A 14579-nucleotide genomic window follows, 5' to 3' on the forward strand; every position below is an offset into this window, starting at 1 on the left:
TAAAATATATATTACGCTGACAAAAAATCCCCAATTGTACTATTGGTTGCACACATACAAACAAACTAACAATAAAAACACATTTTCCGGGACTGGTCTATCGTTGGGAGGGCTCAGAAAAAAACGGCCGAGCTGATTGGTCAGAAACGTTGGCCAAGTGCATGATTGGTCGTTTCGTCCAACGTTCAGCTGATTGGGCGAATGTTGATGCGGCCAGAAAAACAGTTGACACAATATGCATATTTTACAATAAACATGTGTTTATAATGTCAGAGCTCGCCTACGAAGCTGAAATATTCACAATAAACGTTATTTAAACGTAGCATCCCTGATTGGAATTTGTACCTATTGTGACGTTGCCTGAACTTTACTCATTTGTATCGATATACTGTACTACTGTAGTATTGACATAATATCAAGTTAGCACTTGGGCTTACGTTTTAAAGTTAACTGTTATGCTAATTTATTTAGATACTATTGTTTCTGTTGTCGACCAAACCACATTATCGTTTAACTGTCCTGTGTTGGTGCTTGCCCGTTCGCCACCCGGTCCACCAGGGGACGCCCCAAATCCGTTTAGTCAGGACACAGCTAAAGACTAAAGATATTTTCAAGAAGTAAAGGCCAATACTTTACAGCACATCACAGTTTATTTTGCGTATTGTTTTGTACAAAGAGTAGAAAGAATGTTTGTGTGGCAGAAGGAGTCGGACGTGATGACGTTGGTCAGACAGATGTTCATTCTCACACACACACACACGCACCCAGTTACATGTGAAGAGTCTTCCAAACGTTCCCCTGGAAACCAAAACGTTGCGGGTAGGAGACAAAAAATCTTCAAGCACATATTAGCGGTATACAAAGATAGGAAGTGAGGGTACGGTAAGACGATAAGAAAGCGGCAAAACAAACAAACCAGCATTTCAGCCATCAAAGTGGGGTCTAGTTTAGTCAGCAGTTGCGGTGTGTCGGTCATGAACGAATGGGTCAAAAGAACTAGTTCTTTTTTGTGGATGGAATGAATCGTCGCGCCTTGCTCTGTGGGTGGGGTTAGCTGACTGAAAGACCGAAATCGAGAGATTGACCGACACTGTCTGTGACCGCGTTCATTCCGTTCACAAAGAAAGAACTAGTTCTTTTGACCAGTTCGTTCATGACTGACACACCACTAGTCGTCACGTGTTGTTGCACTGTTGAGTCGGAGCGAAGGTGAACATGAGTGAACGGACTGACTCGACACGACTGACCGGGTGTATGCACAGGGGGGGTGGGAGGGGGGATCACAGGCTAACGACCAATTGACCGAAATGAACAGATCTTTTTACTGAATGAACTGTAATGATCCGGTTCACTGAAATTAACGGTTTTGCCCACCTTATGGTTCACTGAAATTAACGGTTTTGCCCACCACTCGTCAGCAGTCGACCACACACGCGCGCGCACACACACACACACACACACACACACACACACACACACACACACACACACACACACACACACACACACACACACACACACACACACACACACAAACGTCCAAAGAGCTCAACAAAAGCACAAAATATGACTTTTCATTTGAACTAGTTTTGTACACATCACAGCCTGTAGAGTCGTCCATCATCATCATCCCCCTTTTAGCATCTTCATCATGGTCACCCTCCCCGTCAACATGCTACCCCCCACCCCACCCCCTCGCAAAAAAAGACGCCACCACGACCTCAATGTTTTACCACGGTTCTCATCTTCGTATGACACGACTAGAAGATGTCTACATTTTTTTCTTTCTTCCTCTCGTATTTTTCGCTTGAACGTCGTCCGCGTTCAAAGTCCCGCCTTTACAAGATAGCGCAGAAGAACTTCTTCTCCCTGAACGGGTTCTCCGAGGCCGGCACGGGTGAGAGCAGCGGGTCCTCTTTGGCGTGAGCTTCGCAGTAGGACATCAAGTCGGCGGCCGCTTTCGACACCTGCGCACACGCCCACACACACACACACACACACACACACACACACACACACACACAATTATATACTTATAGTCTTATATAGACTTATAGTCCGCAAAAAATGTGACTTATACTTCAGTGCGACTTATGTATGTTTTTTTCTACCTAATTATGCATTTTGGCCTTGTGCGACTTATACTCCGGAGCAACTTATAGTCCAGAAAATATAGTAAATAAACCCGCAAATAATGCGACTTATACTCCAGTGCAACTTATGTATGTTTTTTCCACCTAATTATGCATTTTTGGCCTTGTGCGACTTACAGTCCAGAAAATACGGTATTTCAAAAAAAAAAAAATGCACCTCCAGCTTTGTGACATGGCTGAAATGCTCCTAAATTGACCAACATTTTCCTCTTCATATTTGATTTATTCCTATGAACTGTCAGATAGAGCTTCTCAGTCATGTTACTATGAACACACAAAAGGACATGACAGTGATGTCATTCCTTTTCCACCTGTGAGAGCTCTTAGATCTTCCTGACAGTCCGTGCCGAATCGACACTCACCTTTATCCTGTCGATGTTGGCCTCCATCTTGAGCTGCTCCACCAGCTTCCTGGCTTGTGCGATGCTGGCCGTGTTATTGCTCGCCATAGGCGCCCTCTGTCGGATCTGCACGGGAAAGCGGGGACGGGGGATGTCATCGTCGGGTCAGACGTTCACATAATCATGCAGATGTGCTCTATGATGGCACGGTTTTATTTACGGTCCCCGGTTGCTAGGCAGATCTTCAACTTAAGTGTCCACATTGTGACTGACTGACTCTTGTTTTGCTGTTTTCCCTCCTCGCTGTAAGATCAATCCCTGACCCTGTTCTCGCGAGACATCTTTTCTCGACACGAGAAGTATCGTCACGCTTTCATCTTGCGAGATCGCAAGCGCTCTCTCGTGTCTTGTGACGCCCTAAGTGTACAATAATCCCTCATTTAATCTGCTAAGTAGGATTCCGTATTCACAAATTGAATGTTTTGGTACCAGTTTAAGGCGCTTTTTAACACCATTAGAGCTCTAGACATGAAATAACACCCCTATAGTCACCCTTATACTCCTATTACCCAATTTAGTACATAATATTAAGAGCAAATAAGACTTAAGTAAGACGTTTGTTTGTGTGTGTTACTGTAAATGTGCTCCCAATTTTGACAGGAAGTGACATCGGGGTTTCAGTGTTGTGTATTATCCCGGCGTGGGTTAGTGGCTTGTGTTGTGGATCGTTGCGCCTGTTGTGAGATGATTCAACGTTGAAATAAAAGCACTTGATGTTCCCGCCATTGATTTTGGTGCTTGTGTATCGGACACCGGACAGCCTCTCAGCTTTGTGATAAAGGTGAAAAACAGGACGCCCCAGTCCAAATGGGGGCATGAGTATGAGTGAGCAGTAAAAAGTAAAGTCTTTTGTATCCGGGTTATTGTTTCAAGACTCGGGGGAAACGTCTAAACGGGCCAGCGGATCACTACCGCGGCCCTCGGCACAATTTCTGGGGTGTCGACACACCCGGCTGGCTTAGCTGAGACATGTCTGATGAGAGCAGAGTTACTCACAGCGGACATAGACTTTGCTGCGCTACGCAATGTAAACATCACATGTATTATACATCAATGACGTTCAAGTACTGCAGTACTGCGGCTGTTATCATGTTGAGAAGCAAATTTAGAAGGCTGTAAACAGGCTTTTTTGTCTTGTGTCTTATTTGATCTTATTATAGTGTCTACTATTTTGGGTAATATGACTGTACAGATGAGTTATAGGGGTATTATTTTACATATGGAGGGCTCTAACCATGTCAAATGTCACATTTAGAAGGTCGTAAGCAGGTTTTCTAGGTCCCCAGTGTCTTATTTAGTCTTATTATCTCCACTATATTGGGCAATATAAGTGTAAACGCGACTATACGGGTGTTATTTTATGTCTAAAGGGTTCTAATCATGTTTAGAAAGCATATTTAGAAGGTTGTAAACAGGCTTTCTTTGCTTTATGTCTTATTTTATCTTATTATAGTGTCTACTATATTGGGTAATATGACTGTACAGATGAGTTATAGGGGTATTATTTTACATATGGAGGGCTCTAACCATGTCAAATATCACATTTAGAAGGTCGTAAGCAGGTTTTCTAGGTCTCAAGTGTCTTATTATCTCCACTATATTGGGCAATATAAGTGTAAACGCGACTATACGGGTGTTATTTTATGTCTAAAGGGTTCTAATCATGTTTATGTGTGTGTATATATGTATGTATATATATATATATACACACACACACATATACACATATATATATATACATATACATACATACATACACATACATACACACACACATATATATATATATATATATATATAAACTATATTGGGTAATATAAGTAATATGTCAAATATCACGTTTAGAAGGTCGTAAGCAGGTTTTCTATGTCTTAAGTGTCTTATTTCCTCTTATTATCTCCACAATATTGGGTAATATGAGTATAAAGGTGACTATAGGGGTGTTATTTTATATGTAAAGGGTTCTAATCATGTTTAAAAAGCATATTCAGAAAGTTGTAACCAGGTTTTCTATGCTTATAACAAATAACATAAGAATGAATAAATGATCCACAGATTCTCAACGATGCCTGTGTTTGCGGCTAGCTAGTGGCGGTGCACCCGTGTCTGATATTTGTCTTACCTGGTCTGCTCACGCCGACCGCCGCGCTCCACCTCGGGGTCTGCAGCTAGAGTCAGCGCTTTGAGTCAAGAACTTTGAGGCTGTGAGGGAAAGACAAACATGACCGTGACCACCATGATGCAACTCACGCTTCTTCTGAAAAACCAAAGCATTTTCTGCACAATTTGTGTCGTTCGGTGGTGTCCAAGGCTCATCTCAGTTGACTGTTTCACATCCATTTATTTGTGGCGGTAAAACTTTCTTACCAATTACTCTGACTATACTTAGCAATTAGCCACACCCTTTTCTGGTCTCGTTGGGACACCTCTGGAGATTTGTGAAAGCACATACGACTCCTCCTTTTCCAAGGACGAGTGGACCACCTTCTCTTCCTTTTCTGCTGAAGCAGCAAATAAATACCAGACAATTCCACGTCTTCTTCTAGACGGTTCCCGCAAATATGGTCTGTTTTTATGTATTCCACCCACGGCCCGCCTCCAGGCACGCCCGCTCTGCTGTGGTTGGTCACACATCCAAGGGCATAGAAACTTGATAAGCGGTATAGAAATTGATAACAAAGGTTGATGTACCTTTTTAAAATGTGGGCTTTAACATCCAGACATATGTGTTGGATCCCCGATCCCATCCGGAAGTAGAGACTGGACATTCCCAAGTTTCTCAAGAAAAGAGGTTACTTCAAGACGTCTCTGAATGCTAAGTAGGTTTTTTTGTCTTTTGCAGGACTACCAGTATGTAAAATAAACCTCTAGTAGAGCCACTAATTGTGGTGGGAAAAGGCTATTAGCAACCCTGCTTCCTCTATGCTATAATGCTACACAGATAAGCGCTTTTGTTCCAAGACAGTTAGGACACCGACGAAGTCCTACTTACTGCTGGCCCTTCTGACTCTTCCACACCACCAAGTAACGTTGGAAAGGCGTAGGGCTAAAGCAAGTTTGTGGGCTAGTCCAGCTACATAGTGGCCCATGTTCACTAAACAGTCCAGTGGGAAATGCCCTTCACTGACGAAAATCTGGTAGGGAATCAAGCACTCCAACCGCTTGTGGCTGATGGTGGCGTCTTTAGGAATTGGAAACAAATGTGGCTTTCCCTTTCCAGCATCGATAGCAAGTAAACAGAGAAGCAGCAGAGAGTTTACAAACAAGGGAGTCCGTCCCTCTGTGACATCACAAAGGAACGGTTTTACCACACCTTTTCAAACAGAGCGTTTTGAGCCATCCCAAACTTCTTCCAGGGCTCACTTCCAAATGTGCAAACCTCATGATGTGAAACGTTGGCATGGTTTAACACCAGAATACAACATTCTAACTACATTTATAGGTCAGAAAAGTCGGAAATGCATCATAGGTCCCCTTTAATGGACCGATTAATCGGCATGAGCTGGGGGTAAAGGAAGGTTAAATCCTGGCAGTGCACACAACACCGAGAGCATCCACTGTATGATGAGAATGTACGGTATACCCTTTCATGTGAACCCCGCATCAAACAGTTAACCCGTCCATCACTTCCATTCTCTGCCGCCGAATCCCTGATCCCTGCATTCATCCCAACCAGAATGGACTACTGCAACAGTATTCTCTACGGTACACACCTTCCAAAACCCTCATAACTACAATATATTCACAACTCTGCCCGCCTCCTCACCTCCACCCGCTCCCGTCAACACATTACCCCTGTCCTCCAAAACTTCCACTGGCTTCCCATTCCCCAACGCATTCACTTCAAAATTCTTCTCATCACCTACAAAGCCCTCCACAATCTGACCCCCCCATATCTCACAGACCTGCTCCATCCACATAATCCCTCCTCAGACTCCAACCTCCTGGCACTCCCCTGTAAGACCAAGCTCCGAACCTGGGGAGACAGGGCCTTCTCCATCGCTGCCCCCACCCTCTGGAACTCTTTGCCCCATTCACTCCGTACTTGCCCTGACCTTCTCAGTTTCAAAAAACAACTAAAAACCCACCTCTTTAAATTAGTTTTTAATGTCTAACTTTTTATATCTGACTGCTGTGCCCCGCCCCGCTTTTACTCATGTTTTAACTGTGTATTAACCAATGAATGTTGGATTTTCATGTATCTTTTACTCTGTTTACTTGCTTTTATTCAACTCCATTCTTCAGTAACGTGTCTTTGAGTATTTTGAAAAGCGCTATAAAATAAAATGTATTATTATTATTTTTATTATTATAAGTGCCATTCATGTCTTTAGTTCTGAAGCAAGCGTGACTTGGATCTGGACCAAAGACTACATGCTTCCTGACATGATGCTAATATGCTAATATTCCCTCAGCGTTGACACAGCAAATATGTGAACGACAACGCACCAACACTGTAGACAAACGCTGCGGGCCAACTTGTGACTGTTTGCGCTGGAGGGCATCCGAGTGGCTCCATGAGAAAAGTGTGCTAGGGATATATACACGAGGTAGAATATGGCGCTCATGGGGCACGCTCAATGTAAGACATTATACTTCAATGTAAGACTGTACTGTGCTGTTCCTAATATTATGGTACCCTTAACACCTCTTTGAAAGATTCATGTACGAATAAATTCATTCATTCATTCATTCTCTACCGCTTTTTCCTCACAAGGGTCGCGGTGGGTGCTGGAGCCTATCCCAGCTGTCTTTGGGCGAGAGGCGGGGTACACCCCGGACTGGTCGCCAGCCATACGAATAAATCAATCAAATAAATGCAACTTTTTTTGTTGAAATGACACGATCCATTGAATTTTGACCTACTTTATCTAAGGGTTGTACAGTATTCCCTCCTTTATCACTGTTAATTGGTTCCAAGCCTCCCGTGATAAGTGAATTTCCGCCATGTAGGATTCCTTATTCATAACTAGAATATCATTGTAGTTAGAGCATGGAACACCTGTTTATTAGCCCTTCGTTAGAGACCACTAGAAACCAACACGGCAGTTTGAAGTGGATTAGAAGCTCCAAATGTCGTTTTTTGTTATTTTTCAATGAATGGGCCAGCCTTAATATGTAGTACTATACGCTGGTCACATGGTGCCAGTACTGCTACTGTAATGTTGGGCGAGACACACAAGCACCACGCCTGATTGCGGCTTTGACCGATCCCTAATAAAAAAAAAAATGGGTTGCGGAAATATTGCTGCGGAAAGCCACGTCGAGCTAGAACCTCAACTCTGAACCCCCGACATCCCTTCCTGTCCGTCCCTGGTGCGTCAACGCACACGTGTGATGATGTTACCACTGACTTTAAAGTGTGATTGAGCGCTACGGGAGACTTCCTGCTGAGGAAAATATAATTGCAAACCCGTGGAGACAATCTGTTACTCTGATATCGACTCTGACGCCCCCATCTACCACCCCCCACCCCCGCCGCCTTTCCACTTCCTTTCTGTGCAAACCTAATTACTCTGTCTATTTTTGTGCGTCACGCAAAGACAAATGAAGACGACCAAGCGGGGAGCGTCCCTTGTCCTCCGCGATGCCCAGGGTGCAAAATCACAGCGTGGTAATTAAAAACGCATGTCTGGCTCAGCCATCTGGACCCTGGGGGAGCGGTGATTAAACAGCCAGGGTCTACAGAGAGCCTTTGGTGGGGGAAACATACACTCCTGTATGGTTCCCTTTACCCAGATCCTGCTAACTTTTTTCACAAACTATTTGTTCTTCTTTTTCTTAATAATGATGAATTTATTCCACAAACTTGCTCAAACGCCTTTCCAACGTTACTTGGTGGTGTGGAAGAGTCAGAAGGGCCAGCAGTAAGTAGGACTTCATCGGTGTCCTAACTGTCTTAATTTGGTGGAAATCATGGAACAAAAGCGCTTATCTGTGTAGCATTATAGCGTAGAGGAAGCAGGGTTGCTAATAGCCTTTTCCCACCATAATTAGTGGCTCTACCCCAGTTTTGTTACACACTGGTAGTGCTGCAAAAGACAAAAAAACTCTTGAAGTAACCTCTTTTCTTGAGAAACTTGGGAATGTCCAGTCTCTACTTCCGGATGGGATCGGGGATCCAACACATATGTCTGGATGTTAAGGCCCACATTTTAAAAAGATACATCACCCTTTGTTATCAATTCCTATACCGCTTATCAAGTTTCTATGCCCTTGGATGTGTGACCAACCACAGCAGAGTGGGTGTGCCTGGAGGCGGGCCGTGGGTGGAATACATAAAAACAGATCATATTTGCGGGAACCCCCAAATCCAAAAGAATACAGCTAAATAGGTGCAGATTCTGGAAGATCTTAAAAGCTTTGTGTGCTGGTTATGATGTGTAGCTGCTCTATAGGAGTCCACAAGTATAAAGACTTAAAAATGAGCATAATATGTCCCCTTTAAGGTTTTTCCAGCTTTGTGGTATAGTTGAAAAACGTCACTTTTTGCCCCATTTTTGCTGTTTTTTTTCCAAATACTATTTCGATTTTCTTCAACAATGTTTGTACATTTTCTTCTCGTAATATCATCCATCCATTTTCTATACCGCTTATCCTCACTAGGGTGGGGTGTATGCTTGAGTCTATCCCAACTGTCTTTGGGCGATAGGCGGGGTACACTCCTAATAATAATAATAATATATAATATGCATTTATTCCCACAATATTTTGACTTTATTGTATGCACAATATTATTTTTCCCCCGAAGCTTCCCCAATTTTGTTTTGTTTTGTTTGTTTCTTGTAATATTATGTTTTTTTTAATAGAATATTTAGTCTTTATTTAGTCTTACGCGCAGACCTCACAGCTAGGAGACCCGAGTTCAATCCCACCCTCGGCCATCTCTGTGTGAAGTTTGCATGTTCTCCCCGTGCATGCGTGAGTTTTCTCCGGGTACTCCGTTTTCCTCCCACATTCCAAAAACATGCTAGGTTAATTAGCCACTCCAAATTGTCCATAGGTATGAATGTGAGTGTGAATGGTTGTTTGTCTATATGTGCCCTGTGATTGGCTGGCCACCAGTCCAGGGTGTACCCCGCCTTTTGCTCCAAGACAGTTGGGATAAGCTCCAGCACCCCCCGCAACCCTTGTGAGGATAAGCGGTAGAAAATGAATGAACAATATTATATATAATATAATTATACATAATATAATTATAGTATCACATTTTTCTGTAACCTGATTTTCCCCCAAATTACAATTGTCATAATGGCTCTGTGCTACAAAAATGACAATATTTTCCTCATAACATTATGAGTAAGACTGTGTCTGTTTTCTAGTAAGAATATTACTTTTTTCTTAATATTTTAATTATATTCTTGAAAAAATGTCTTGTTTTTTTTCCATTTCAGCTGTTGCTTTTTAAAGGGCACCTATGATGCTTTTTTCCACTTTTCTGACCTATAAATGTAGTTGAAATGTCGTATTCTCGTGTTAAACCATGCCAAAGTTTCACATCATGAGGTTTGCACATTTGGAAATGAGCCATGAAAGAAAGTTGAAAGTTTGGAATGGCTCAAAACACTCGGTTTCAGAAGGCGTGGTAAAACTGACCCTTTGTGATGTCACAGAGGGGCAGACTTCCTTATATGGGCTTGTCTGTAAGTCAGATAAGCACTCCGCCCTCCCCCAAGCTCTGCTCCTCTGTTTACTTGCGAGGAAAGTCACATTTGTTTCCAATTCATAGACAGCACCATCAGAAGAGTCAGAAGGTTTATCAGTGTTTATTTTGTCGAAGTCATGGAGTAAAAGCGCTTGCATACAGGGAGCGGGATTGCTAATAGCCATTTCCCACCACAATTAGTGGCCATATTTGGTTACCCATGCTGTAAAAAAAACAAACGCTAAAATGCTAAAGCTACTTACGCTTGGCTAAGATGCTAGGTGACATTTGGAAACAGGCTTCAGTACAATGACACTGAGGTGAAGTGGATGATGTGCAAAGCCACCCTGACAACGTGAGAATAAGGTTGGTCAGCAATAACTCTTCCAGTACGGGGTGCACCGAGGAGTAATACAACACCAGCCCAGCGACTATGACATGCAACACTCTTTCATGCGCTGCCCTTCAAGAGCAGCAAGGTCACCCCCCCCTCCAACCCCCTGCTCAAGTGAAGAGATGGCACCCTTGTTTGTCACCACTTGGCCTCAGTTGCCATCACGCTCTGCTTCGTCCGACTTGATTGTCCGACTTAGTGGGTCGCTTCCTCCCTCCAAGCTTAGATTAACACAGGGGTGTCCAAAATGCGACACATATATTAAAGCTTAGCACTATCGCGCTAGCATTGCGGGCATGTTAACATTAGCATAGTAGTATTTTCAGCCATTTTCAAAGGTAGACACGTATATGAAAACTTAGTACTATCATGCTAGGTGTTAGTATGCTAACAATGGCATGTTACCATTGCTAGCATGATAACATTAGCATCGTAATATTTTCATGTTCATAAGTAGACACATACAGGATGTAAACACCACTATTATGCTAGGTGTTAGCATACCAACGTTAGCATTGCTAACAGGCTATCATTAGCATAGTAGTATTTTTAGCAATTTTCATAGGTAGACACTTACTATATGAAGACTTAGTACTTAGGGTAAAAACCTGCTCAAGTTCCAAGTCTTCATGTCAGGCATTCTCTTTCTTAGTAAAGATTACAGTTTTCCCACAAGAAATTCCGGGTGGTGTTTACTTGCGTTCTAACCTGCTGCCTTCACAGTCAGACCACCAAAACCACCCGTGATCATTCCATTAGCCCGGACATCTGTGACACCCCCAGCATTCTCTGCCCGTCCTGTCATCTTCTCCGCTGTAGCCTCCATTTGTGTGTGTTGGGGGGCTCGTCGAGGCCCCGAATGGGGGGGGGGGGGTGGGAGGAGGCAGCAGCCCAGGAAATGATGCATCTCCTGGGAGTCACGGAGGCAGCGGGGAGGAGGCTTATTTCTCCAGAGAGCGCAAATGTGCTCTCTTATGTTTATCAGATCAAAACCAGCAGTCTCGCCACGTCTCCTCTTTGGTGGGATTAAAGGGCTTTTTTTTGTTCTGTTTTTCCAACAATGGAGAGAGCACAGCTTTTTTAGTGTCAAAAAGCTTGAAAGGGCAAATTAGCCTCAGACCCCTAAGGGTTAAAACCTTGAAATTGTTCCGTGTTACATAAGAGCTGTGGTAAGTGGGGTAGAAACAATGTACTACAGCCACACAGCGTTTCGGGGGTGGGGGGGGACAACTGTGTTTTTGCTCATCCGGCGTGGAAAACCAGCACCACACACAAAATCCTCACAAATGTGTTTTCCCCCCTGTCTGTGATGACGCCGGGGTCGGCCGTCAAGTCAAGGTGGAACTTCTTGTGGAGGTTAAAAGTCCTCATTCAGCAAACCGGAGCGTTTCTGCATTCTCCTGGAGTGAAGACGAATAAACATGCCTTTCCCTGGAACCAATCAGCAGGCCAACAATAACAGTTCTAGACTCGTCGGCTGTGAACCATATTGCAAACATCCGGCCTTGTTTGGATTCTGCTGCTCTGCTCAGACCGAGTCCTCTAAATTGATGATGGGCTTCAGGGACAACATGAGCTGAGGGGACTCCAACACGAGTCACTGAAAATGTCTCAAAGACAAACCAATTGGTTCATTTGGTAAAGACTGGGATGCTGAAATAGATGGGATCGTTTCCTTAGGTCTGAAAGGCGTTGAAGCAGGTCTGGTGGTCTTGGGAATCAACATACTGATTTTTTTCCTGAAAAGACTATAAAACAATCCCAGATCTTGGGACTTCAATGAATGAGGAAACGTCCAATAAATGTTTTTCTGTGAGGAGAACTGTCCTTGTCCTAAAATCCTTAGAAAGACTGGCTGACTCAAGGTATAATCAAGGATAGGACCTGAATTACAAGCATCCAACATTCCGCTCTGTATGGAAAACTGAGATGCGGTTGGTTGGTTGGTACTTATCATAAAATTCTTAGAAAAACTGGCTGACTCAAGGTATACTCAAGGATAGGACCTGAATTTTAAGACAATCCTAGACCTTGGATACCCGGCTGCTCAAAACCCAAGACTCATAGAAGCATCCGACATTTCAATCTGTATGGAAAACTGAGACGTGGTTGGTACTTATCATAAAATCCTTAGAAAGACTGTCTGACTCAACATATACTCAAGGTTAGGACCTAAACTTAAGTCTAAGGACCTCTGACATGGACAACTGAATTTAAGGCAATCCAGAACCGAGGCACCCTGGCTCCTTTGAGTCTCCAAGACTTGGACCTAACCTTTAGTCCCAACTACAAAATCAACTTTACCAAGACTTACTTTGACAAGAGTTAAGCCTCTAAAAGGTTTTGGCAACAAAAGTCTCAAGACTTAGACTCAAGAATAGACTGCACTGACACCTGAGAGCAGGACCTGAATCCCACCTATGGTCCTAACAAAAAATCCAAAAGCTCGGATTTGACAGCCATGCTGTCTGACACAGACTTTACCTGGACTTTCTGCCAAAAATCTTAAGACTTTTCCAGCCTGAGGGACTTTGAGATTCATCGAAAAATCTGACAATTTTTGTGTAGTTGGACCGAACTTCAGAAAGGTCAGTTTCTGAATATGTTTTGGCAGACTCAAGACTCAGTCGGACCTGAATCGGTCCGAATGTCAGAACAATAGAACTCAAAAGCGGTAAAACAGTCAGTCTTCTCAAGACTCACCTGAGGTTCTAAGCAACAAAATGCCTTCAGCCTACCACGACGGTTGAAGAAGCTTTCAAAAGACCAAAAACCAACACTGTCACGAGCAAACAAAGTCGAGAAGGTTGAAGCCTTGAGCTCATCCTCCCTGATTCTAACCAGCCTAAGGCCGTTTCCACCTGCTGTAAACCAGTTTTTTCCGTTTGAACTCAGATCGCACACCAGGTCAGCCAGAGTGGGCTGCCGATGCTTCAAACTGTTGACGGCAGAAAATTACTCGCCCTCTCTCGCCCTGTTTGGTGACACCTGTAACGCTCGCGTAACGCTCGCCCGATTAGAAGAAGCGACTGGCCGATGCCGGAAACAGGCCAGGATTGGGAAAACAGACGCACACAAAGACTACGGTGCTTTTAGTGTATGGATGTTAATGCCTTGGGGGGGGGGGGGAGTACATGGTGTCTGTTCCATACAATATTCCAGCTTCACCCCCCCTCCCTCCTTCCCTCTACTACCCCTCCGCCCCCTCTTCCGACCACGACATAAAGCTGCTTGAGATGGCGGAAAAGGTCCAGGTTTATTTGTTGACTTATTGCACCGTCATTCCCAAAACAAATCTTCAATCAAATCCTGAATGGAGCTAAAGGCACAAAAGGAGGGAAATCCAGTAGGTTCGGTACAAAGAAGAGGGGATTCCGGATCATCAATCAGTCAAGCATGGCTAGGAAACACGCTCCTTCTCGGGAACGGGAATACACCCATGTAGAAAAAAAAAAAATACAATAGAAGCCTACCTTTCCTGATGTTTAGTCAGAGTCTTTTTCCCAACAAAGATGAATCCGGAACTCCCGCTTTCAGGATGGACACACAAGCGAGTCCGGCTACCATCCACACCGTCCTCTCCCTCCTTCCCTGCTCCGGTTGAGATCCTCCCTGCTTCCCTTCCTCGCCGCCGCTCCCAGTCTCCACCCTCCAGTCAAACGCCGTGGCTGCGAGAAGATACCCTCCTCCTCCTCCTACTTCCCCCTCCCTCACTCCCACACTCTTTCCGTGTCTCGGTGGTCCACAGCAAAGGAGCCCACCGCCTCGCTGAGATCTGTGGGTAAAAACAATTACCATTACATCCACGTGTTTCTGCTAACAATATTAATGTTACTACAACATTAACAACTGTAAGATCATGTAGCATGCTAATGACAAGCTCCACCCCCCGACCCAGGAACCGAGGAACGTAGATCCAACGCTAACGTTATTCGACTAAAATTTCCACTTCTGTCATATGTTTACTTATTTGATTAGGACATTTT

General features: G+C 43.9%; 1 protein-coding gene across 1 annotated transcript; it reads right to left on the minus strand.

The window, feature by feature from the left end:
• Positions 1 to 639: 639 nt before the first annotated feature.
• On the minus strand, positions 640 to 14252 carry gng2 (guanine nucleotide binding protein (G protein), gamma 2). The gene is made up of 4 exons (XM_078799053.1): positions 14067 to 14252; positions 4677 to 4756; positions 2516 to 2620; positions 640 to 1967 (listed from the first exon to the last, which is right to left on the minus strand). The coding sequence occupies exons 3-4, from the start codon at positions 2600 to 2602 to the stop codon at positions 1839 to 1841; spliced, it is 216 nt and encodes a 71-aa protein (XP_078655179.1). The 5' UTR covers positions 2603 to 2620; positions 4677 to 4756; positions 14067 to 14252; the 3' UTR covers positions 640 to 1838.
• Between the last annotated feature and the right edge of the window lie 327 nt (positions 14253 to 14579).

The sequence above is a fragment of the Doryrhamphus excisus genome, linkage group LG19, assembly GCF_037039965.1.
Source record: "Doryrhamphus excisus strain RoL-2023G ecotype Guam linkage group LG19, RoL_Dexc_Guam_v1.1, whole genome shotgun sequence".
Taxonomy (NCBI): Eukaryota; Metazoa; Chordata; class Actinopteri; order Syngnathiformes; family Syngnathidae; genus Doryrhamphus; species Doryrhamphus excisus.